General features: G+C 41.1%; 1 protein-coding gene and 1 long non-coding RNA gene across 7 annotated transcripts in view; one reads left to right on the top strand and one right to left on the bottom strand.

Moving 5' to 3' along the window:
- LOC135101589 (galactosylgalactosylxylosylprotein 3-beta-glucuronosyltransferase S-like) overlaps positions 1–26,500 on the bottom strand; it is a 71,626-nt gene that overhangs the window by 14,735 nt on the left and 30,391 nt on the right. For 3 of the 6 annotated variants that reach the window (XM_064005752.1, XM_064005750.1, XM_064005753.1), the window contains 3 exons: positions 23,725–23,847; positions 16,339–16,434; positions 12,962–13,142 (listed from right to left, as the gene is read on the bottom strand). In XM_064005752.1, the coding sequence (XP_063861822.1) occupies positions 12,962–13,142; positions 16,339–16,434; positions 23,725–23,796 (349 nt within the window). In that variant the 5' untranslated portion in view covers positions 23,797–23,847. The other 3 variants (XM_064005754.1, XM_064005748.1, XM_064005751.1) reach the window with 3 other exon arrangements.
- Positions 17,026–19,309, top strand: LOC135101591 (uncharacterized). Its single transcript, XR_010269317.1, has 2 exons — positions 17,026–18,666; positions 18,812–19,309. It is a non-coding gene; the product is annotated as an uncharacterized LOC135101591 (long non-coding RNA).

The raw sequence follows: 26,500 nt of genomic DNA, 5'->3' as shown, positions 1-26,500 counted from the left end.
GTAAGTTAGTGTCAGTAAGTGCTCTCTCTCTCTCTCTCTCTCTCTCTCTCTCTCTCTCTCTCTCTCTCTCTCTCTCTCTCTCTCTCTCTCTCTGTCTCTCTCTCTCTCTCTCTTCTCGTTTATTATCTTTACTCTTTCGTCATTCTTACTTCCTTCATTGTGCCACCTCAATGTACATTACAACATACACACATACAGTGCAACCACAGTTACTGAACATCTTGCTTTTCGAACAACTATGTTTTCAAACAAAAATTTTTAACTCCTAATTGCTTTGGTTGCCATATCATAATTCAGTTTTCAAAGTTACTTGATTTCAAATACTATAAGACATAGCAAAAGCTGCCATCTATTACTAATTTATAGTTTCTAGAAATATTTCCTTTGTTTTTATATATTAGGAGGAGAGACAGAGAATAAGACAGTAATTCAGTCTTTGAAATAAGTTAAATGTGATCCCATTGAAGAACCTCAATGTAAACAAAGAAGGTTCACCACTTAGGAGTAATCCTAACCCTCCTGTGGCTCTCTCCATAACCCACAACACCACCACTACTGCACAACTGCATTTTCCCAGTAGCTTTTTCCAGCAGCAAGATATCTAAGTGTTGTGATCACCTTCATTTTGGCAGTGAGTGGTTTGCTCCTCTCTCTGTCACTCTATAAGGCTTCCCACACTTGATCAGTAACAAAGAGAATGATCTAAACAATATCTTTTGATGAGTTTTGTGTCACTAAATTCATTCAATACATCCTTTCTGGATAGAAAATTTCTAAACTGGAGATGTTGTGGAGTGGCCATCTTAGCAACAGGAGCGTCAGTCATTGCTCACTAAGACATGGTGGATGGGTATGAGAGAAAGAATTAATCTATTTTACACTGATTCCTATGGAGTAAATAGTTTCAGTTTTTGAACAGCATTCAAGAATGAATTAAGTTCAAAAACCAAGATTCCACTGTATATATATATATATATATATATATATATATATATATATATATATATATATATATATATATATATATATATATATATATATATATATATATATATATATATATATATATATATATATATATATAAACATATATTGTTATGACCCTACAAAGCCCCCTCTGCAGGTCACTACCAACACTGCCAACAGCTGCCAACTACTCTCAGATCAGCTTCCCTAGGCTCTAACCCTGTAGCCTAGTGTGGGGAACACAGATGACTCCAGACCACTCATAAGCCATAAAACAGCTAAAGCCTTAAGTTCACCATCCCCTGCCACAACTGCTGAGGAGTATAACTCCAAAGTACTCACTCCCCAGTGCTTAAAATGGTTCAACAGTCAATTTTTAGGAAGAACTGAGCAATGGACACCACATCACATGTAATATCCTGATGGCAAAACTGCCCACTGGTGACAGGTCCTCCCACTGTCCTCAAAATATTACCATGCTTTGGTCCATGTTCAGCTTGCCTCAGATCTCCCAGAAGACTGACCTCACCCACTAAAGGCTGGCAGATCAGGAGAGAAATTAGGATACAGAACCATATGTAGCACAAAACAAAGAATGTCCTCTGGCCAACAAGAAGCACAACAATAACAACAAAAAAGGGCCAGTAGCACTTAATTAAAGAAGAAATATCAAACGAAAGTCAGTTCAACTCAGAAAACAAAACAACTTACCAAAAGACACAAGACAAAAAAAAAAATGTGGCACTATATAAAAACTCAGATTTGAGAGTGGTATTTTAGGTCTCTGTGGATGGCCTGAGCAAGATATTAAATGTTAAGGTACAGTGGTACCTTGGATTACATCTTTAATCTGTTCCATGACCCAGGGCAAAACTTGATTTGGTCATAAGTCAGATCTTCACTGAAATCAATAGGGAATTACTCTGTTCCAGGGCAAAAAATTTGAAAAATTTCCTCTAATATGACTTACATTGTAACCAAATGGATGTAGAATGGTAGTATTATGAGGTATCTGAAACATAAATGTCATAAAGTAATGTCAAAGTTATGATACATACACTCTCTCTCTCTCTCTCTCTCTCTCTCTCTCTCTCTCTCTCTCTCTCTCTCTCTCTCTCTCTCTCTCTCTCTCTCTCTCTCTCTCTCTGACTACAACTCTTTGACAACTAGTAGTAATCCTAAGCCACCTGTAGGATCAAGATCAAGACCACTCATATTTTACTAGGGGTAATCCTAAGCTACCTGTAGCATCAAGATCAGGATCAAGACTACTCATATTTTACAATGATGGCAGAGAAGGGCAACATGAGCTTGCTCGACATAGATGGGATTCTTGACCAGGACAAATTCTATGGGAGAGATGGGGTCCACCTCAACCACAACAGGAATGAGAAGCTAGGATGACGAATGGCCAAGTGGACAAGGGTGAGGTAAGTGTGTTGTGTGGACGAGGCATGACAAGAAGGACCCAATGATGTCAATGAACATGGTAGAGAAGAGACTAACCAGGAATGTAAACGTGTAAAGAATGGCTGTATGAATGTGAGAGGATGGGGTGTGGGCAAGTTTAAGGATATATGCAAGGAGCTCAGCAAGTGGATGTTCAACTTAGTCAGGCTCACTGAGACTCACCTGAGAGATGATGTACGAATGGAGGGATGTGAGTATGTTATGACTGGAAAGGGGCATAGGACACAGGAAACATTGGTAGGAGGAGTAGTCCTACTCTACAAGAAAGAAGACTGAAAGTAGAGGAGATTGATGTGGGGAAGTATACAAGTAGTGAGGATGTGCTTGCAGTCAGAGTGAAATGCATGGATGGTTGTGGCAGACCAGAGAAGGTGGTATTGGTGATAGTATACATGATTGTCATCAGTGAAAGAGCAGATAGGGAGAATAGGAGGAAGTAGGACATACTTAAGAAAGTTGTGAGAGAGCATGGAAAGGAGAGAGTGCCAGTTATGAGTGATATGAATGCACATGTAGGAATACTGGGCGAACAGGTGAACAGGAATGGTGAAATGCTTGGGGAGTTTGCTGATGAACTGGAGCTGGAAAATCTGAATGTTACTTTGGCTGAGGGCCATGTGACTTGGAATGCAAGAAAGTAGGAATCAGCTATTGACTACATGTTGGTGAATGGAAGAATGCGTGAAATTGTGTCGCATATGTGAATAGATGAGGATGGTTTGGTTGATATTATGTCTGATCACAACATGATGGTTGTGGAGTGCTTGATGCATGATGGGAACAAAGTGAAAGTGGCAAGTAAGAAAAAGAAGTGGAGACTGAGAGATGTAGGGTGGGGAACTTTCAAGTTGATCTGAGTGAGAGAAGCTGGGATGATGTAAGTGTGCATGACGTGGAGCATCTGAATGAGAAACTGGTTGAGGATGTGAGGGGTGCTGCTAAGAACCAGATAAGGTCTGTGAGAGTAGGCAGAAGAAAGAATGTATGTAAACCATGGTGGAATGATGAAATCAGAGTAGCTAGGAAGGACCTGTAGGCAAGGTGGCTCACCAAGATTCTCCACACTCTGCAGGCCTGCTGGGTGCCAGACTCCCAGTACAAAACAAAGGCTTCTGACCAATCTTGGTTTGGGCCTGACTGTTGCACTGCCTCTGATGTCAAGTACCACGCCTGGTAAGCCTACAAGAGGCACCCAACAATGCGGAACAGGTGAAGGCATCACAAGGCGGCCCAGTATATGAGGGACACTCAGGAGTGAGCTGCAGAACAATGAAGGGAGAACTTCAGGGGAAAACTGAGAGATGGCCAAGTGAAGACAAAGAGGTGGTGGAACCTTGTGAAGGAGCAGAAGGGCAACGAGCGAGTCACCATCATCCCTTCTCTCGTGTGGGAGGACGGCAGCATGGCTCACACAGCCCAGGGCAAGACAAACCTATTGACCAAGCACTTTGCGGGAAAAATGTGCATCCCAACCCTGAGAAAACTCCTCCCACTCTCCCAGTAATAATAAAAGACAAATTAGTGTTAATCACAACAAGTGCAGCTGAGGTGAGGAAAGTACTTTTAAAACTGGACAAGAAAAAGGCTGTGGGGCTGGATAAAATCAGTCCCCACCTGCTTTGACAGTGTGACGGTGAATTGGCATGCCCACTTTGCCTCACTTTTCAATCAGTGTTTCCAGGCTAGCAAGTGGCCAAAAATCTGGAAAAACTAACAGTGTTGTGCAATAAGAGAGGTGCCCAAAATTACCACCCTGTGTCCCCTACTGCCAGTGCTTAGCACCAGGCAGTTTGGCTTCAGGCAAGACCAGTCAGCAGCTAACCTGCACTTATTGCTGACAAACTGACCTCAGTGCTGCCCTGGACCAAGGCAAGGCCACTGCCGTTGTGGTGCTGGACACAGAGGGCACATTTGACCAGATGTGGCACACAGCCCTGATCAACAAACTCTGAGCTGCAGGCATAAATGGGGCCCTCCTGTCGCTTCACAGTGACTACCTGAGTGACAGGCATCTGAGGGTGACTACTGGAGGTTGAGAGTCTGAGGTGCAGCCCGTCAAAGCAGGTATCCTTCAGGGGACCTGTCTCGGCCCCCTGCTGTAGAACCTGTACATAAACGACCTGTTGCATCTCCTCCCCAGCACCAGAATCTACATGGATGATCTCATGCTGACCCCACAGCTTCGGCTCAGGGGAGGAAGCCACCGTTGTGTCCCAGCTCAGCAACACATCACAGCCTGGGGCAGAACATGGAAGATGAGATTTACACTGCATAAAAACAAAGCTGCTTGTTGTCTCCAAATCAAGGCCAGCCCTGTGTCTTGACTTCAAGGGGGAGACACTGACACCACAGGACAAGGTGGAGGTGCTGGGGGTTACCTACAACCGTGGGCTTACCTTCAGGACCCACATCAAGCACCTTGCCAGAGAGGCCTTGGGGAAGTTGGCCTCTCTGTGGAGGATTTCATGGCTCCTGGACAGCAAGGATCTAGAAGTGCTTTATAAAGCACAAGTTAGATCCTCAATGGTGTATGCATGCCTGGCATGGGGTGGCGCAGCCACACACCTCACCCTCCTGGACAAGGTGCAGGAGAGGGCAGTGCAGCTCATCAGAAACAACAATGCCGGCCATGAGCCATGCCTCCACACACCGTTCCACGCTAGCAGGATGTGGCAGGAATCGCCATCATGTATAAGATGAATTTGTGTCACATGAACCACCTACAGGCACTTCAACAGCCACCCTACCAGGCTTAAGTGAACACCCTGAAAACATCGCCTGTGCACCCAAGGAACTCCTGCAGCCCCACTGCAGAACATGGCACCACAGGAGACAGTACATAAACAAGTACATTGGCTGGTGGAACACTATATTAGCCACAAAGGTGGAGCTGAAAGTGTCTACCCTACAGGGGTTTAAAAAACAGATAAATAACTGGCTGTTGTGTTGGTGTGGGTGAATTTACACAAGACAGTTTGGCTTTTAGATAGGAAACACTAATAATGTTACCTTTAGTCATTTAAAGTTTCTTTTGAATATATAATGTGGTATGTAACTTGCTCAAGTATTTACTTTTGTAATCCAGTACAAATAAGAGAGAGAGAGAGAGAGAGAGAGAGAGAGAGAGAGAGAGAGAGAGAGAGAGAGAGAGAGAGAGAGAGAGAGAGAGAGAGAGAGAGAGAGAGAGAGAGAGAGAGAGAGAGAGAGAGAGAGAGAGAGAGAGAGAGAGAGAGAGAGAGAGAGAGAGAGAGAGAGAGAGAGAGAGAGAGAGAGAGAGAGATTTTTTTTTTTTTTTTTTTTTTTTTATAAGTGGACCGATCCCGGAAGTACTGCAATACCGGGCCGATCCGCGGCAAAGGTAGAGCAAGCCCCTAGCACTTCGCCAGAGAGAGAGAGAGAGAGAGAGAGAGAGAGAGAGAGAGAGAGAGAGAGAGAGAGAGAGAGAGAGAGAGAGAGAGAGAGAGAGAGAGAGAGAGAGAGAGAGAGAGAGAGAGAGAGAGAGAGAGAGAGAGAGAGAGAGAGAGAGAGAGAGAGAGAGAGAGAGAGAGAGAGAGAGAGAGAGAGAGAGAGAGAGAGAGAGAGAGAGAGAGAGAGAGAGAGAGAGAGAGAGAGAGAGAGAGAGAGAGAGAGAGAGAGAGAGAGAGAGAGAGAGAGAGAGAGAGAGAGAGAGAGAGAGAGAGAGAGAGAGAGAGAGAGAGAGAGAGAGAGAGAGAGAGAGAGAGAGAGAGAGAGAGAGAGAGAGAGAGAGAGAGAGAGAGAGAGAGAGAGAGAGAGAGAGAGAGAGAGAGAGAGAGAGAGAGAGAGAGAGAGAGAGAGAGAGAGAGAGAGAGAGAGAGAGAGAGAGAGAGAGAGAGAGAGAGAGAGAGAGAGAGAGAGAGAGAGAGAGAGAGAGAGAGAGAGAGAGAGAGAGAGAGAGAGAGAGAGAGAGAGAGAGAGAGAGAGAGAGAGAGAGAGAGAGAGAGAGAGAGAGAGAGAGAGAGAGAGAGAGAGAGAGAGAGAGAGAGAGAGAGAGAGAGAGAGAGAGAGAGAGAGAGAGAGAGAGAGAGAGAGAGAGAGAGAGAGAGAGAGAGAGAGAGAGAGAGAGAGAGAGAGAGAGAGAGAGAGAGAGAGAGAGAGAGAGAGAGAGAGAGAGAGAGAGAGAGAGAGAGAGAGAGAGAGAGAGAGAGAGAGAGAGAGAGAGAGAGAGAGAGAGAGAGAGAGAGAGAGAGAGAGAGAGAGAGAGAGAGAGAGAGAGAGAGAGAGAGAGAGAGAGAGAGAGAGAGAGAGAGAGAGAGAGAGAGAGAGAGAGAGAGAGAGAGAGAGAAGGAGTTACAAGGAGTTACAAGGAAGAGAAGTACTCCAGAAGGACTTATGACCCATACAGGGGAGTACTGAAAGAGACTCAAACAAGTTAAAAACACATGTCCACGCAAGATCGAGTCTACAACCTAGGAAGCACCTTGTCGAGTCGGGTCTTGAACTGCTCTACAGAGTCACTATTGACGACATCTGAGGCAAGCGCATTCCAACAACTGCAGATTTTGTGGGAAAAGAAGTTCCCACAAAGATCTCTGTTATAACGCTTCAGTTCAAGTTTGTAGCCATTGTTACGAGTACACCCCTCACTCAGCTGGAACAAGCATCTGAAGTCCACGTTGTCAAAACCTCAAAGTATCTTAAATACCTCTATGAGCTGACCACAAAGCCTTCTGGTCTCCAGTGAGGAGAGGTTCAACTCCTTCAGGCAATTTGTATAACACATGTCTAAGTTCTGGAATCAATTTGGTCGTCCTGGCCTTTACTCTCTCCAGTCTTGTGATGTCTTTACAGTAAGAAGGACTCCAAAACTGAACTGCGTACTCCAAATGTGGATGGACGAGAGCGTTGTACAGTGATAATACTATTTCTTTGTTCCTATATCCAAATTGTCTCTTTATGTAGCATAAAAGTTTCTGAGCCTTCTTCTCTACAGCTATACAATGCTTCGAGAACTTGAGGTCACTGGTAATAACTACATCCAAGTCTTTCTCCAAGTCAGTGCTCTCCAGAGCTGACGACACGCCTATACCAGACAAAGCTCCCCTCCTTGACCCACCAACAGACCTGCCAACACCTGAAGACACTTTTAGAACGGAGCTTCTCTCCACTTCTGTTGAAGAGCTTGTCGAAATTATCATCAGGCAGAGTGGCAAGATCCAATCCCTCAAGTCCCGAGTGGTGGCTTTCAAACAACAGGGAGGCAAACTACAACAACAGAGAGCATCACTGGCTGACACACTCAGCGCCCATAGATGCCTACATTCAGTTGGGTCCAGCAGTACCCCACCCCTCCCCTGGTCACACATGCAACCAGCGCCCTGCCCAGCAAGATAGATACTGACTGGGCAGGAGGTGTGCACTGAACACCCCCACTGACAGGTTTGGTGGGAGTCAGGGTGGGAGTCTGAGGCCGTCCCTCACACCTGCAATAACAACCCGTACAGCGCTGCCAAGTTGCTCCTCCCCCCACCACCCTCGCTGCACCTGACAACACCTCTTCCTTTCCCTCTGATCACCCTCGTCACCCCCCCACAACACTCCCCCTACTGCCAACAGGGGGGGGACACAGGGAGAGACACCAACAACATGAGAAGGAACAATAGGCAACGAAATACGGAGGACAAGTGGATCTTCGCCGTTCTGTGGCCGCTGCCACTAGAGAGGTCACACACCAAATTACTGCAGAGCGGAAGTGTGCGATTTCTGTGGTCAGCAAGGACATACAGCCGACCAGTGCAGAAAACGCCAGGTAGAGGTAAAGAAGAAAATAGAGTGTACCTACTGCTTGCGACGAGGCCACACGGAAGAACAGTGTTACACGAAAGCAGCAGAAGCAAGACAAGAGCGACTTTTCCATGCTATCCTGTCGGAGCGTCACCCTCCCACCTCCACCCACCCAGCACCCCACCCCAACCCAGTGTTGCAGCCCCCTACATTCCAGTCCTGGGCCCAGCTCCATCACCTCCCACAAATAGCAGCTTGGTAAAGAACATGGACGCCTGCAGCATCATGGTCCTTTCAGCCAACGTGAGAGGATTTAGGACCAACGTGGGAGAATTAACACACACATTTGTCCTAAGACACCAGGTGGATGTAGTAGTGGCTGTGGAGACCTTCCTTGATGACAGCTGCATAACAACATGTGACAAAATTCCCTGATACTCGCCATGGGTGAGGCGAGACCGACATGGAAGACAGGGAGGTGGTATCGCTGTGTGTCACCGCAACGGGATGCAGGTTGATGTCCTGCCAGTTGACATCCCTACAGCTATGGAGATGGTCTTTCTCCACGTCATCCTAGCAGACAAGAGCAGCCTGCTATTGTGTGCTGCTTACAGACCACAGTGGCAAGGAAATGCTCCCTTAAACTACCTCTCAGACTATCTTCTGTATTTCCACCTTCCTATGACTTGAATTCCTTCAAGAGGGAGGTTTCAAGACACTTATCCACCAATTTTTGACCACTGCTTTGACCCTTTTATGGGGCTGGCATTTCAGTGGGCACTTTTTTTATTAGATTTTTGTTGCCCTTGGCCAGTATCCTTCCTACATAAAAAAAAAAAAAAATCTTGACAACATTATGGTCGCCCACAACTGCCAACATGTAGTGATCATAGGGGATCTTAACCAGCACTTGGTGATGAGGGCCTTCACCGAACTCACTGTGGTACAGGGACTACACAACCATGTCAACTTCCCAACACACCAGCGTGGGGGCTCCCTGGACCCGGTACTCTCCGATCTTCCAGAGGACAGTGTGGTGTGCTACCCACTAGACCAAGTGGGCAACTCTGATCACCACGCAGTGTTATCCTCCATCAATCTTGCTGCCGCGCATGATGAAAAACAACAGTGAATCATCTGGTTCTGGGAGCTTGCCAACTGGGAGACCATGAGGCAGACTCTGACAGTGACTGACTGGCAGACTGTCCTAACTGGCGGCCCACACCACGATGTCGCCACCTTTACCACTGTCCTTCACTCACTGCAGCAACAATTTGTGCCACACAGAATGTACACAACCAACCCTAAGGACCAGCCCTGGTTTGGGTACCACTGCCGTGTAGCTGCTGATAAGAAATATAGAGCATGGCAGCACTACAAGAGACATCCCACACAGGAGAACAGAACCCTACACAAAAGAGAGTGCAAAAACATGACAAGGACGGCAAAATGGGCAAAGGCAAGATGGGAGACAAACATCAAGAGGAAGCTTTCTACGAACCAGGTTGATCCTAAGCAGTGGTGGAGCCTGGTGAAGGAAAGACAAGGCATCTCCCACCAAAAATGCATTCCTGCCCTTAGAAAACCTGACGGAGATCTGGCCACCACCAGTTGCGAAAAGGCTGACCTTGCTGCAGAGTTCAGCCGAAAGATGACCCCGAAAGATGACAATAGAACCTGACAGGCAGCCCCCACTCTCCCTCGTCTTGGCGCCTCATCCCTAGAGTGTGTGATAGTCACTGAAAGCGACATGAGAAGACTCCTGAGGGCGTCAATACTAGGAAGGCACCTGTCTCTGACAGAGTAAGTCCACATCTCGTAAAACACTGCGCAGCAGAACTCACCGACCCTCTCATAAACATCTTCCAGCAGTGCACGCGGACCGGAGAGTGGCCTTCACTGTGGAAGGAGGCAAGGGTTACGCCAATACATAAGAAGAGGTCGAGAGCAGAGCCAGGAAATTACAGGCCAATCTCCCTCCTCTCAGTGGTCAGCAAGATCTTTGAGAGGATAATCAGCAAGCAGCTCAACAAATATCTTGAAGAGAACCACCTCCTATCCCAGAAGCAATATGGCTTCAGAAAGGGCTGCTCCACCTCTGATCTCCTCCTCTTCTCCAAATCCTGGCATGATGCCCTTGATGCCAGACATCCCTCCCTGGTGATTTCCCTGGACATAGCTGGTGCATTTGACTGTGTGTGGCATCATGGGCTGATGACTAAGCTCCAGCAGCTGGGCATCACCAGGGACATGCTGCACCTCTTCTCCAGCTACGTGACAGGGAGAAACCTCCACGTCATGGTGAATGACAGCACCTCGTCCAACTTCCCAGTGGAGGCCTCCGTTCCACAGGGGTCAGTCCTCAGTCCCATGCTGTGGAACATATATTTTAACGATCTCCTGCAGAGCACTCCTAAAGCCAGTGCTTATGCAGATGACTGTACCCTTTCCTGGACTTACGAGAGGGGCAACACTCAGAACGTGGTACAGGCCACCAACAGACAACTGCAGAACATCATGACATGGGGAGAAAGGTGGCAAGTTAAGTTTGCCCCTGAAAAAACCCAGGTCATGGTGATAACACACTCCTAAGATGAAGTGAACCGTCTGCTCGGGAAGCTGAAGCTCGGGCGAGACACCATCCCTCTGCAGGCCAGCACTGACATCCTTGGGGTGGAGGTGGATTCCCAGCTACAGTTTGACCGTCACCTGAAGAGGGTGGCGAGGAGTGCCTCCCTTAAGGTGACATTACTGCACCGGATGAGACACCTCCATGCTGACGGCCTACACATGCTGTACAAAGCCCAGGTCAGGCCCATCATGGAGTACGTCTCCCTCACCTGGATGTCAAGTTCCCACTGCCATCTTAGCCTGCTGGACAAAGTGCAAAGGCGGGCAGAGCGCCTAATCAGCGGGGCACAAAACCACCAGCTACACCACCCACACCAGCAGCAGTGGCAGCAAGAGGAGCAGCGGCAGCAGTGGCAGCAGAAGCAGCAGCAGCAGCAGTAGCAGCAGCAGCAGCACGAGAATCTCCAACCTGATGAGGCAAGTAACCTGTGGGACAGTCTGGAGCACCGCAGGAGAGTTGCTAAACAAGGCACACATCCAATGTATTTCCCATCTGACAGAACTGGGGGCCACCTGGAGGAGATATGAGCATGGCACGAGGACGGTTCTGAGCAATGATCTCCTACTGGAAGTCCCAAGGTCCCACACTACTACACACCAGCAGGCCTTCTCAACAGCAGTGGTGCTGTGGTGGAACGCATTCACTGCTGATGTGGACGTGAGAAATCTATCCACACAACAGATGAAGGTCACTGCTCATAGGTGGATGCGCCTACACCCACCCTAGTATAATTAATGTATATAATATAAGATGTAAATAGTATTTTATTATATTTCATTGTATTTTTATAAATGATCTATAAGTAGCAAGTGTATTAAGTAATTGTAAATCTTTGTTTTGCCAACTGTGTATGTGAAGGCAGAAGCTTTAAGATAGCTCACTCGATGGCAGAGGGAGCTTTAGCAACAGACAAATGAAACTGCCCGCCTTGTAACAAATGCTTGTTTAAATAAAAAAAAAAAAAGAAGAAAGAGAGAGAGAGAGAGAGAGAGAGAGAAAGAGAGAGAGAGAGAGAGAGAGAGAGAGAGAGAGAGAGAGAGAGAGAGAGAGAGAGAGAGAGAGAGAGAGAGAGAGAGAGAGAGAGAGAGAGAGAGAGAGAGAGAGAGAGAGAGAGAGAGAGAGAGAGAGAGAGAGAGATGTAGCCCCGTTGTAGAATGTGGCACCACCAGAGACAGTTTACTAACATGTACGTTAGTTGGTGGAGCAAGATATTAGCCACACAGGTAGACCTGAAAGGGTCTACCCTGCAGGGATTCAAAAAAACTGATAAATGACTGGTTATTGTGTTGGCGGGGGTATGAAAATATGAGTTTGGCTTTTAGTTAGGAAATACTGATAATGTTTCCTTTTGCCATTCAAAGTCACCATAACTACGTAATGTAGTACGTAACTTACTCTGTTACTAAGTTAATGTAATCCAGAATAAATAAGAGAGAGAGAGAGAGAGAGAGAGAGAGAGAGAGAGAGAGAGAGAGAGAGAGAGAGAGAGAGAGAGAGAGAGAGAAAGAGAGAGAGTTTTCACTCCCTTGTAACTTATCTCTGACAGATAAGAGGGAGGAGAGGTGACAGGGAAGGTCTGAGACAAGATAAAAGAAGGGAGAGAAAAAGAAAAAAGGGAGGAAGGGACAGGCAGCAGATAGGTGAACAGCAGCTCAAGCAATTGGTGAGTTAGCCTTGCGAGTTTTAGCTTGTTATTCTGATTAAATTTTTATTAAAACTTCTGTGCTCACACTAGTGGCAGGTTTATTATGCCAGTTTTGGTTAATTTTTTTATTATATTTTTTACTAAAATTCCAGTGCTCACACTAGTGGCAAGTTCGTTATGTCAGTTTTGGCTCGTTATTCCAATTAAATATTAAAATTTCAGTGCGTTATTGCAGTTGTATGTTATAACAACTGTGCATTGTCACTCACGTACTCTACTGTATGTCATTATTTTCTCTTGGTTGAAAAAATGTCACTTTGGAAATGCACAAGCAAATTTTTACATTTATAAAAATAATAAAGTATAAAATTTCTTGAATTTTTAGATACAACATAATCATAAATGTGATTTTATTTAAATCCATGAATAATTTCAAATAAATAAATTGGTGTCTTATACAGCTACAATAGTCACTGAAAACAATTAATAATTTGTTTAGTGCTTACCTAATCGATCTAGAAGACTGGTTATTGGAGGAGAGCATGTGTGGCTGTCCTCAGCCACAATCCAATGTATCCTCTTTACCATTGTTAGAGTCTGGCCAAGTCGGGTTAGCTCAGCCACCATCTCCGGTCTTCGATATGTTGGTGTCACCACATAGATGACTGGCAGGTTGGAATCCTCATACTGTCAAGAAATTTTCTTTCTCAAGATATTTTGAAGCTCTTTGGTGTGGCAAAATTATATGAAACAGTACAGGTGGGTATGGAGAAAAGAAAAGAATAATGTGTAAATGGAGTACATGGGTCCTTGGATTATGCTAGAGTTCCATTCTTAAACCCCAGGATGCTAGAGCTATATATTTTACAGCACTGGGTAGGCACGTGCTGTACCTTTGACATATATTTACAGCAATAATTTTAAAAAAATTGCTATGGTCATATTTTGACTGGGAGGCTTTTTCATACTTTGTCAGAGGACACTTTTCTTACCTTTACCCTTCCCCTTCACTGACTATCAACACCTCCTTCCCAAACCTATAGGCATGCCAAGGGTACGAGTCCAATTCCTGATCTGACTGCAGTAAAGGAAGAATGTCTTGCCATGGAAAGAATATTTTGCAAATGCCCAACTTTTCTCATGTCTTTGATGAGGCCTCAAGTGCCTTCACAGATAGTGATGTGAGTGACTATAAGTCTGACAGTGACCATGATAAAAGATTATAAAACATACATTGTAATGACTTATAAACTTCCTCAAGAGTGAATAAAGTCCCTAAAATTGTTGTATGTATGAATAGTGATACAGGATGATGCTCCAAGCATCACCCTCCATGAAAATCCAGTTTTCACATGGAAACAATACCTCAAAGCATCTCCTACCTCGTGGGGTAACTTGGAGCAATATCCCACTGACCCAAAATGATCGAAATGGTCCTCATGTGGCTGGACAATGGCACCACCATTTTGTCCTGATGCAAACACCAATGAGCCAATGGGCTTTGAGCATTTTCCTCAACACTCTTTCACAGCTTTGTCTAGCTTCTACTTATTAATAATTAGTGCTATAGGTATGTCTAGAACCTTATTATACAGGATAAATTAACACTTACTTTAATTTAACTCTTCACATACATGATGTGCTTTCATCATTAATAACTGATAATTGGTTTAAAAAAAACAGTGCTTGGAGCATTCTCTCATGGCACTATTCATATGTAGCATCTACTTCTTGTTACTTATCTTTATATCTGTTGAAAATAACAACTTACATTTACAATTAAATATTTTTATGCATCAAAACACAAAACCTTCAATTTTGTGTAAACACAGCTCACTTGTAGGCTCACACAACCCTTCATAACTCATGTTGGACCTCTATGCATTCCAGTCTCTTGCAACCCAAGCCTTTAGCCTCCTTACTGCCCTATAACCACCTTCTACAAATCTCCAAAGTTAGCTCGGCAAGTCCCCTGGTCCATGGGATGTCACACTCCAAATACTCCCAGTGCTTAAAAATCATGGAAATGATAAAATGTTAGTATCAAAATGTATCAATTATGTGTTTTCTAATCATCCTACACACTTTTGAGTAAAGGAAAATAAAAAATCCAAATTGGCTCAACACCAGGGGAAAGTTTTGTGAAAAATACTTGCCACCCAATTGGTTAAGCCACTGCATAAACTGAATTTCAGCATAAGTCAAAACCAGCCTAAGTAAGCACCCACACTGTGACCAGAAGAGAACAATTCTTTGTCTTTACTCCTATGGTTAGTTTGCACACCAGAAGGGCCATTGCAAGACAGGCTTAACATTGGGAAGGCATGCTGGTACCCTCATGTAAGTAAAGCAATGAAACTTTTTTCTTTTAAACAAAAAAAAAAGAAATCAGCAAAGGGGAGTGTTATGGAAGTAGGAAACAGTGCAAGTCGAGACTAGCATAAACTGAGGAACCTCTGTATAGTTTATATGATTTTTGCAGTTAAGCCTCAAAAGGAAAAAAAAAAAAACCCACTGATTATGTGATGCTGGCTCCTGAATATTTATAATGAATATGCCCTACATTTTTAAATAAAGATGCCAAGGAAAAAGAGACATGAAAAGGATACATGAGCTCAGAAGAAAAGTCAAGTGGTGTATTCGGTCAATCAGTGACTCTAACCACACCACTCAGTGACAGACTGGCAGCACACTCTGTGACCAGGTTAGCAGAACTGGGAAAATGTCCCCCAGGTCAGACGACTCTTCTGGTATCAACCCAAAGTGTCTTGATACCCCCTTCAATTTTTTTTTTTTTTTTTTCATTAACTTCTGCAACATTCACAACCTTAGATCTAATTTTCAATCTGTGCAACATCACCTTTCTTCTACTAAATTTCATCTTTTTTTCTCACCGAAACACAGGTGTCTGAGGCTACTAACAGTAACCCCTGCTCTATTTCCTCCTACTTCCCCTATCCCGTGTTTCTATCCAAAGGTGAATATTGCATCTGTGTGCTCTGTGACTTCTGCTCTCATGCTCACATTCTAATACTGTCTTCAAAATTTTCTACCATCTGGCTTTGATTTCAGAGTCACTCTCAAACTAAATTAATCTGTGCTGAATTCCTCTTGCTAACTCCTCTAATCTTTGACTATTTAGCTTCCAAAATGGAACACATCCTGACTCTCATCTTTTGTGATCTCCATTCCTGAAGACTTCATGTTCCCCACCAACTCTGGCTTTCCTCTTTCACTAACCAAGCTGGTGAACTAGCATTTAACTCTGCTATCCTCCACAGCCTATAGTAACTAATGCAGCACCATACTCATATCCCTTACTGTCTCAGAGATGCACTCAACATTTTTTTTACCTTTTCTAACCTCTAATTCTTCTGCTTATTCTGCCACTTTGTCTTCTTTGCTGGGCTCCTCCAACCACAACCTCATATCTGTATATTGTCTTATTGCTCCAGTTTCTCTCGAGAATCCTCCAAAGTGGAGGTGCCTCTGCAATTTGCCTCTACTAATTAGAGGGGCCTGAGGAAGTATTATCCTGATTTTTCATAGAATGACTACAGCTTCTATGTCAGAGATCCATCTGTGTGTGCTGAGCACATAACTGAGATGATAGCATCTGGCATGAAGGCATACATTCTTCATTTGTTCTCTTACACTAAACTTTTGAAATCTTGGTTTAACTCAGCCTGTTCTCATGCTATACATGATAGAGAGGTAGCCCACAAATGGTACTTGAGCCTTCCATCTCCCAAAATTTATGCACTTTACATTTCTTCCCAAAATTATGCCAAGTCTGTTCTCATTATTTTGGCTCTTAGGACATACCCCATTTCTTTCTTCTCCATTCGAGCATTATGTGCCAGTAACAGACCATCCAACTTACCTCAATATTTACATTTTTTCTTGAAGCAGAAGAACAGAACTTTCGTATTTCTGGGTGAACAGGTTCTCCCGGTGCTCCTCCTAATATATGTACAGCCTGAAATTAAATAAGAATATTTTATTTTTATTTTCATCTCATGAGAAGAATAGCCATGTAGAAAAAAATATTTCTCAACAAACTGCTTATTGGCAACACAAGAAGAAAAAAATAGCATCTTCCTCCCAGAATTAATCATAAATAAAGTAAGGTCACTTTTCATTTATTCTAATAGTATATAAAAATTACTAATCATGTCAGATATATTTTGATGTTCATTCCATGAAATTCTCTCAAGTGGATTATGTACACACACTCCAACCCTTATCCACTAGATCAACCTCAACCTCCCATCCCTCCCCTTTCTCAAGTATTATAACAATGTCCTCCCATTTTATGGAGCAGGTCTTCTCACATACACAGTATTCACTGTACCTTTGTATATCATCTTCCTCCCATTCTCTCCATATGATCAAACCATCTGAATTTGTTATGCTTGATCATTTGTACCACATAGAGGTCCTTTCTTTAAATTTTAAATGGTATAGCAAACTTTTCATATAAACTTAAGACTGTCATTACCCTCCAGGCTTTATGCACTATAAGCACCTATAAAATATTTCTCTCTCTCTCTCTCTCTCTCTCGCTCTCTCTCTCTCTCTCTCTCTCTCTCTCTCTCTCTCTCTCTCTCTCTATCTCTCTCTCTCTCTCTCTCTCTCTCTCTTCATATTCACACAGGATCTATCTGATGCCTCACTCCCTCTGAGAGCATCTGCCACAAATTTCCTTCAAACTTGTTGAAGTGTGAAGACTTTTGTGAAGAAAATGCATGAGTGAAATTTGAAGGTCCTAAAAGCTGAGGAAGATGGAAGGATGAGATGGAGTACACACATGTACTATAACATATCATTCCATCTTGGCCTTCCTCTGCTATCAGGACCTTCAACCTCACTCATATACATTTTCTTTACCAACTTTCCATGCTTCATCAAGCATATCAATGATACACTTGTAGGAATGAAAAGTTAAATAAATCTGTTTGCAGATAATATTAAAAGAAATAACAAGCCACAATAAAATAAAATATCAGTCCTGTAAAGTTATATGAATGAGCTCTATGGGTGGAGCAAAAGATAAGAAATTAAATTAAATGTGTGTGCAAAGTGTCATATAATGGGAAAAGGAAAGGGAAATAATATACCTAAATGGACATATGATATAGGAAATAAAGAAATAACAAAGGTACAGTAAAATCCCTCTTATCCGGCATCAGCAGGACCACCGACATGCCGGATACTTGAATATTGCCGGATACTTGAATAGAAGTGAAATTATGTCCACAATCACCACCCTACACTCACGCATCTTACCAAAACAAAGATCAGCTGATCTTAATCAGCAGCTGATCTGATCAGCTGCTTAAGTGTAAGCACAACACGCTTCCTCTTTTCTACAACTTTAGGCATGATGAAGGCATCAGGCAATAAACAGTGCACACGCGGGACTGAGTCACTGAGTAAACACAGTGCAATGGGCTGCAGATGGCACAAAGCAGTGCGCTCTGGTGGCGAAGGGACAAAGTATGGCTCACGCGGGAATTTTAATTGATTTTATGAGTACACATTGATTTTTTATTGATTTTAAGGTTCGGGGAAAAATGTGCCGGATACTTGAAGCTGCCAGATACTCGAATGCCGGATAAGAGGGATTTTACTGTACCTGAAGAAAAGACCTGGGAATGGTAACACAGAATAATCTGCAACCAGAAAGGTAAATATACAGAAAAGTTTTTGAAGACATATACAGGACACTAAAAAATATTGGAGTCGCATCTCACAGAACTGCATTGATCAGACCAAAAATGGAATATGCTGCAGTGGTATGGTCCCCACACAAGAGAGAACAAGAATCAAGATGGTACTTGAGCCAGGAGAATTAACTTATGAAGAATAGTTAAAAGAAACAGTTACTAACACAGGAGCAAAGAAGAAAGAGAAGACTTGACAGCAATTGATTGAGATAATGAAAGATTATAAAACATTAAATTATCTGGGCATACAAAAAAAAAATCAAAGAGGGAAGATGCATGAGTAATATAAGTGTAGTTTTACACTTGAGAGAGTAGAGACTACCATAGTCTTCCCTGAAAATCTCTCACCCACACCCTACTCACCTCTTAGTAGTTTGAAATGCACACACTTGACGCAACCGTATTCTGAGTGAGTGAGTGAGAGTACTTTGAGATAATCATGCCAAAAACAAGTAGAGGAGGATATCACCAAGGTGTAGAAGGTAGGAGATAAAAGCATGGATCCCATGTTATTAAGTAATGCTGATAAGAACCTCGATCAATCACTATCTCATGCGCAATGATACCAAAACCCAACCTCAGGATGACATGAGCCTCCCTCTTTCTTTCCTTGCCATGACACCCAAGTGGGCAGACACACAATCTCCTATCCAGGCCAGCTGCTAGTGCAACCCTCCCATACAGATGTGGTGTTAATAAGGGATCACCAAGGACCACGAGGGATGCCCAAGAGTGACTGCCAAGGGATGCCCATGAGGGGCCACCAGGGACACCCAGGAACACCCAACTACCTATGTGAAGGGACTTCCAGGGACCTGTAGGGACACCACATAGGTTATTCCTCTCACCCTCACCACCACTGGTGAGACCAGGTGGCCACCAGTGGCCACTCACCCTAGACCCTGGACCTGCCTGAGAGGGAAGTTGTTGGCTTGCCCATCCACTCCCCATTACTACTGATCAGATAAGCATGAACAGGATCTCTGAGTTCTTTAGGCTAGTTAGGCAGGTTCCACCTCATGGTAATTAACAAGAGGAGGAAGTGATAGACAGGGATCCTCCTCAGCCTGACCAGTGTTAAGACTTGCATCTTGTAAGTAGTTAAAAGTAAAGATATGTATTTTTTTTTTTTCTTTTCACTCAAAACCAGTAATTCATCTGGCCCCTATTTTTTTTTTTCTTTTGTCTATTATTTTCTTTTCTTTTTTTCTTTAAGTATGTGATCAGAAATCAGCACATAGGCAAACAGCTTTCACCACTTGAATAAGGAAATCAGGAATAATGTAAAAGTAAGTAGCATCAGCACAGTGCAACAATTGGAGGAAAGACCAGATAAATGCAAATAACAAGATGCAACCACATACTCGTAAGTGTACCTCAATTCATGTAAGTCAAAACCAGGTAAATGCAAAGATGAGGCAACAGAAAAATTGAATACAGTAATAAGTTAGGAAGAAAGATCATAAAAAGAAGCAGAGAAAGAAACTTGGGAGTAATGATAAACTAAAAAAAAACACTAAAGGATTACATTAATGAAAAGCAAAAATTTTTTTTAAATGTATACATTCTTAGTAAATATGAGTGGCCATAACAAATAAGAATGAAAAGAAAGAAAGAAAACACCTTGCATAAGACACACGCTGAAATATACCGCGAAGGTGTTCAATCCACATTTAAAGGAATATACTCGTATTACTAAACCCTATCATGTCCATCCCTTGAAGATGATTCTTATGAACAGATGTCTGATAAAATTAGAAACAGCATAAAATGCATGAATGAGATAAGCACCAAATTTCACAAGTCTAAGATATGAGGAAAAAATAAGAGGACTTACAGTCATCCAAACTAAGGGAAAGATGAAAAAAAACATGAGATATGATTACAGTATGCAGATGTGCAATGAAAAGATACAGAAAAAAAAAAGTCAACCAAGAAACCAAATATTAAGAGGACACAGAAAGAAGCTTAACAAGAGGAGAGGAAACAAGGAAGTGCAGAATACATTGATGGAATGTATAAGAGGAAGTATTGTGTCATTGTATGAAAACAAAACACAAATTCAAAGGAAATATGATCATTAAGTTTAAAAACAACATACAGCAAGCTTGAGTCAATTCAGCAAAAATACGAATACAATAAGAATAAAACACACACACACACACACACACAGTGGTCAACTATTACAAAACAGTGTTGGTAATGGACAATATAATACATGGTTAAAGAACAGAAATGATAAACCAAGTGGTGGAGAGAGTGAGTAAGAGAGATTTTATTATTAGTAACAATATTTGTGTGTCATGTACTACAGCTTCAACTCCACACCTATAGGCATAGGCTTACAGGCCTAGGCATCTGTACTACAGCTGCATTAGATGCATGGTAATTATTACTTTTTCAAGAAAAGTGCATCTAATGCGCCAGCAAATGCAGTAATTGATAAGTGTAAAGACCAGCCAAAACTCTTCTATAAATATGTACAGTGGAACCTCAGTTCTTGAACTTCATTTGTTCCTGAACGTCATTCGAAATCTGAAATGTTAAAAAACTGAAACTATTTTCACCATAGGAATCAACGTAAAATGGATTAATCCGTTCACAGACACCAGCCTACCCTGTCTTAACTACTTATGGCAGACACTCCCACAGCCAAGATGGGTGCTTCACAACATCACCAGCTCATAAATTATTTATCCAGAAATGACATAATGAATGAACTTAGTGACACAGAACTCATCAGAGGATACTGTTTAGACTGTGCAGGTATTCTCTTTGTCACCGATCTAGTGAGGGAAGCTTTACAGAGGGACACAGAGAGGAGTAACCCACTTACTGCCAAAATAAAGGTAATCATAACATGTCTTGCTACTGGCAAAAGCTACTGAAAAATGCAGTTGTGCAGTAGTGATGACAATGGGGGTCATCAAGAGAGTCACAGGTGGCTCAGGATTACTCCTGAGTGCCGAAAATTATTTGTTTATTCATAATGAGGCTTTTCAACGGGATCACATTTACATTTACATTTCAAAGATCGAATTACTCTCTCCTCCAAATTATATAAAAACGTAGCATATATTTATAGAAACTATAAATTGATAATAAATGACAGCTTTTGCTATGTCTTTTAATATTTGAAATCAAATAACTTTGTCCTAGAATCAAATTATGGTACCGTAACCAAAGCAATAATGAGTTCAAAATTTTCTTCAAAAATTTATTTGTTCTAAAAGCAAGGTGTTCAATAACTGAGGTTCCACTGTAAATGGAAAACTGAAAAACAAATATGAAATAGAGAAACTGTGTCAGCATAATACAGAGTACGATGAAGACTTGGAAATGGCTAATGTCATGAAAGAGCACTTCCAAGCAGTTTTTTACAAGAGAGTGGCTGGAACAAAGAAGATGAACAAACACAAAGATCACCTCCTATGAGGGAAATAAAAGTCACATGACAAGAAATAATGAAACTAATAAGGAATCTACATGTAAGGAAATCACACAGACCAGACAGAATTGCAAATTGGATATTAAAGGAATGTAGATAAGTAGCAGACAAAATACATAGTATAATAAAGTGCTCTCTTAATGAAGAAAAAATACCAGGAGTCTGGAAGAAGGCTAACATCATGCCAATACATAAAGGAGGTAATAAAGAAGACCCAACAAATTAAAGGCCAGTATCCTTAACAATCACCATAGCCAAAATCTATGAGAAAATTATCAAGGACAGATGGATAAAACATCTAGAGGAAAACAACACACTAAACCTGAGACAGTCTGGATTTAGACAAGAAAGATCATGCACCACAAATCTAATATGTTTCTACTCTAGATTAATAGACATAATTCAGGAAAGAAATGGATGGGCTGATTGTGTTTTCTTGGATCTCAAGAAAGCTTTTGATAAGATGCTGCACAGAAAATTAATAAGAAAATTAGAAACCTTAGGAAGGATACAAGGAAAACCATTAGACTGGATGAAAGATTTTTCAAATGATAGAACAATGAATAATAATCAGAGATAATATATATATATATATATATATATATATATATATATATATATATATATATATATATATATATATATATATATATATATATATATATAATATGGATGAGGGTATGGACAATTTTATGAGTTTCTTTGCTGATGACACAAAACTATCGAGAAAAGTTAGTGCAGAAAATGACTGTGGAATATTGCAGCAAGATCTTGACAATCTTTGAGAATGGAGCCAAAATCAGATTTTAACATCAAGAAGTGCAGCATAATGGAATTTGGAAACAGCAAAAAACAGGGTAACAGGGCAATATAAACTTGGAGAAAGGGAAGTAAAGAAGGCAAAATCTGAAATGGACCTAGGAATATTCATTACAGCCGACATGTCACCTGATAAGCAAATTAATGAAATTGTTCGGGATACCTACAACTTATTGAGAAACATTAGAGTGGCATTTACAAATATAGATGAGGAAATGGTAAAGAAAATATTAGTCACCCTGATAAGACCAAGACTAGAATATGTAGCAGTACTGTGGACACTCAGTACAAAAAAAGAATACATATTAAAAAGCTTGAAAGAATCCAAAGGGCAACAAGAAAATTGGCCCCAACTCTATCTGAATTAGCACATGAGGAGATAATGTCAAGACTTGCCAATGCTTGAACAAAGAAGAGAAAGAGCTGACTTGTTTACCATCTATTGAATTACGAGGAACATGGAGCTTCCTGATAGAGAAAATTTACTGAAAAGGAACCCAATGGATACAAGAGAACATGGAAGGAAACTTAAAAATATATATATATATATATATATATATATATATATATATATATATATATATATATATATATATATATATATATATATATATATATATATATAGAAAAAATTTGAAGAGAAACAGCTTCTCCCACAGAGTAATGGACATGTGGAATGAACTGGACAACACAGTAGTGTGTGTGTAAGACCATATTAGGCACTAAGAGATACAAAGACAGAATAGCTCGCCTCCCGTACAATACAACTAGGTAAATACACACACACACACACACACACACACACACACACACACACACACACACACACACACACACACACACATAAAAAATAAATAAATAAATAAATAAATAAATAGATAAACAAAAAATTCCTGATTCTACCATTTCTTCTTACACTAAGATTACAGTATGTGCTTATTCTTTCAAAATTCATCACATAGTATGCTGAATAAATATATTGCATAGAAAATAACAATAATTGTAAATGGAGGAGGAGGTGAAAAGAAACACAGGTGTTAGGAGGTAAGTTTATTCCTGAATACTTTCGCAGAAAGCTTCATCAAGGGAACTGTTCCCCTGAAGAAGCTTTCTGCAAAACTAGTTGGGAATAAACTCACCTCCTAACACCTGTGTTTCTTTTCATTCTTGTCTGAATGTTTGAACAATAATTGTAAATGTTTGAGTTGTGTTTGAGTTAAGTGTTTCACAAAAGTCATTCAGTGAGATTGTGAAAGCTATTATCAAATTTTACCTGGGTTAAAACAATATAGATGAAGGAGCCAAAGATGATCACAGCCATGATGACTCTCTTCTGCCGACTCATATTTGAGATCTGGAAGACTTTCTCTGCACCTGCCACCCACTCCTGCCACCCCTGTCCAAATGGGTAACTTTAATAAAAGAAGCAGACTGGCAATTTTGCTGTCAAAATATACTTAAAGATTATAAAAGAAACAAAATATTATGCTTCATGCTGCATCAGATGAGTTGGTAGCATAGCTTGGAGAAGCCAAATAATAATGTTGAACATAACATTTTGTACGAATATTCTTGTTGATGTACATATAAGAGCTAAGAAAAGTAACTTTCTGAAAGCAATGAAAATAACTATTAGCAAACAAGCTGAAGATGAAAAGATTTCAGGTGCATTTTTAACTGCAACTTGAACTTTTCTTTATGCACTTCTCAAGTAAATGCTTTATTTATAGGCTTAAGTGTCAAATTCATTAAGACCTTTATTAATGAGGTAAACTGCCATGACAATAGTGATGCCATATATATAATCCTAAACATGCTGATGTATAATCACATCTTGAAAAATTTTTACATAATATAAACAAAAAGCATCAACAACTAACTCTATTTTTCCTAGTTTAACAGTTTAAGCACTTCACCAATGAACTCTATTTATTCATATTAATGATCCACCATTACATATTTCTATCTTCTAAACTTAATTCAAACATTCTAAACTTAATTCAAACATTGCCAAAAACTATCATACAAAGCATATATTTTCATGGTCCAATGGATTCAGTCTTGAATAAATTACACAGTTCAAAATATTTAATGAGGTTTCACTAATAAATTGTGTGAGTGGATGAGAATCAGCTAATGTTGTTCACAGACAATTGGGGCATTCGCTATGGTCCGGAAAAACTGCCAGATTCACCAGTCAACTGAATTTTACACATAAAAGGTGGTCAGTTGGAAAAATAAATAAAAAAAATAAAAATAAAATATATATATATATATATATATATATATATATATATATATATATATATATATATATATATATATATATATATATATATATATATATATATATATCATTTGCGTATCATCAAAACCAAGTAATAAAATATTTGGAACATTTTTAGCCATTATCAAGCAGAGAAGAAATGTGGCAAAACGAGCTAAATACTATGCACATTTTCTCGGGTTTGGGATGTATCTTGGGATGAATACTATTTTTTTTTTTTTTCCCTCTCTTTATGATCTTACTTTATTCACTAAGTTAAACAGTTAACATACCCGTATACAAATCATGGCACATATGAAAGAAACAACCATATTTTGATGCCAAATCTTTGGTCCAGTTCACAGTAGTCCGTTTTTGAGGATTTCATCTCCATTCACCGTCCAACAATGATGCTACAAAAACAGAGTCCGTACTGAATGGATGAGTTCACCGTCAACTCCATTTGTCAATGTGGTCGGTCAAAAAAGAGACCTCATCAACAAGGAATTTGTATATTTGTTGCCACCTTGTTGCTTGCAACTAATAAACAGAGGCCATGGAGGAGAAATGTCATTTCTTGCACAGTAAAGAAATATAAGTAATTACACACTAGTGAATCTGCAAGGCATGGTGGGGGCAGTAGTGTCTGTTGTATCAATGCACAGTGTGGTGATAGAAGTTATACTAGTATTTTCCGGTTCTCTGGTTGTCAATTATTGATACACTGGCATTACCATAACTGCTGAATGAGGCTTGTTGCATTTCTGCAGTTTGTTGGGCTGGAACCTGTCCAGTTCTTCCATGTGCTTGTGTTTACATGCTTTGTGGTGCTGCCACACCTCTTGCTGGGACCGGTCTTTTTTTTTTTTTCTCCATGGTGTAAAAATGTTTAATTTATAATATTACATTATTACATTGCAAAGCCATAATTCAATAACATTTTATAAGTATTTGAGTACCATACCTAGAACATTCAAAATATCAGTACATGCAACGCTACCCATCATTCCGTACAGTTTACTCAATTCATCTCTTCCGCTCAAAGGTGTCCATTCAAGCAGAGGCAAAACAGAACCCAATTCCCACTACAGTAGCTCGAACGGAACCGGTGGTGATGTCATTGTTGGATAATGTACGGAAACAGAACCAGTACAAAACAGAGTAGTGTAAACCAGGCCTTAGCAGGACACTAGTGAAGATTGTCTGTTGACATCCTGTCTCCCAATGTCTACCATGAGTTGCTGCTTGTCTGTCTATATTGTGTCTCCCGATGTCTTCCCCGAGTTATTGCTTTCTTCTTTGGAAATACAGCCCATTCTTTCACACCTTGATTCTTTTTTCCTGATATGTTCGTGCAATCAACCACAGTACATATACTGACTGGGGTTTTACTTTTACAATAGCATTGCTAATTCATATCTCAAATCGTGTTTGTTGGGTGTTTTGGAGAAGTTGATGTATCAGATTTCAGTGAGTCTTTTCATCTCCACATGGTTTTGTCCATCACAATATCCTGTCAGCACAAATAATACTTGTTCAGATCTTTTGGGGATTTGCCAGATAAAACATCAGTACTTGCAGAAACCAGTGGAAAAAATGTTAAAAACTAAACATGTAGCAGGGGACTAGAAATAAATGTGAAAACAGAGGTTAGCTGCAAGTATTTAACTTACAATAACTGTTCTGTAGAGTGTGTATCACCATATCCCATAGATACTGTTAACATAAACACTCAGGATCGATGTTTTGTAGCATACAAGTACAGTACATCAAGATGTTATAA

This window comes from Scylla paramamosain, chromosome 6, assembly GCF_035594125.1.
Source record: "Scylla paramamosain isolate STU-SP2022 chromosome 6, ASM3559412v1, whole genome shotgun sequence".
NCBI lineage: Eukaryota > Metazoa > Arthropoda > Malacostraca > Decapoda > Portunidae > Scylla > Scylla paramamosain.
The sequence above is the reverse complement of the archived record's forward strand: the minus strand, read 5'-3'. Positions and strand labels throughout refer to the sequence as shown.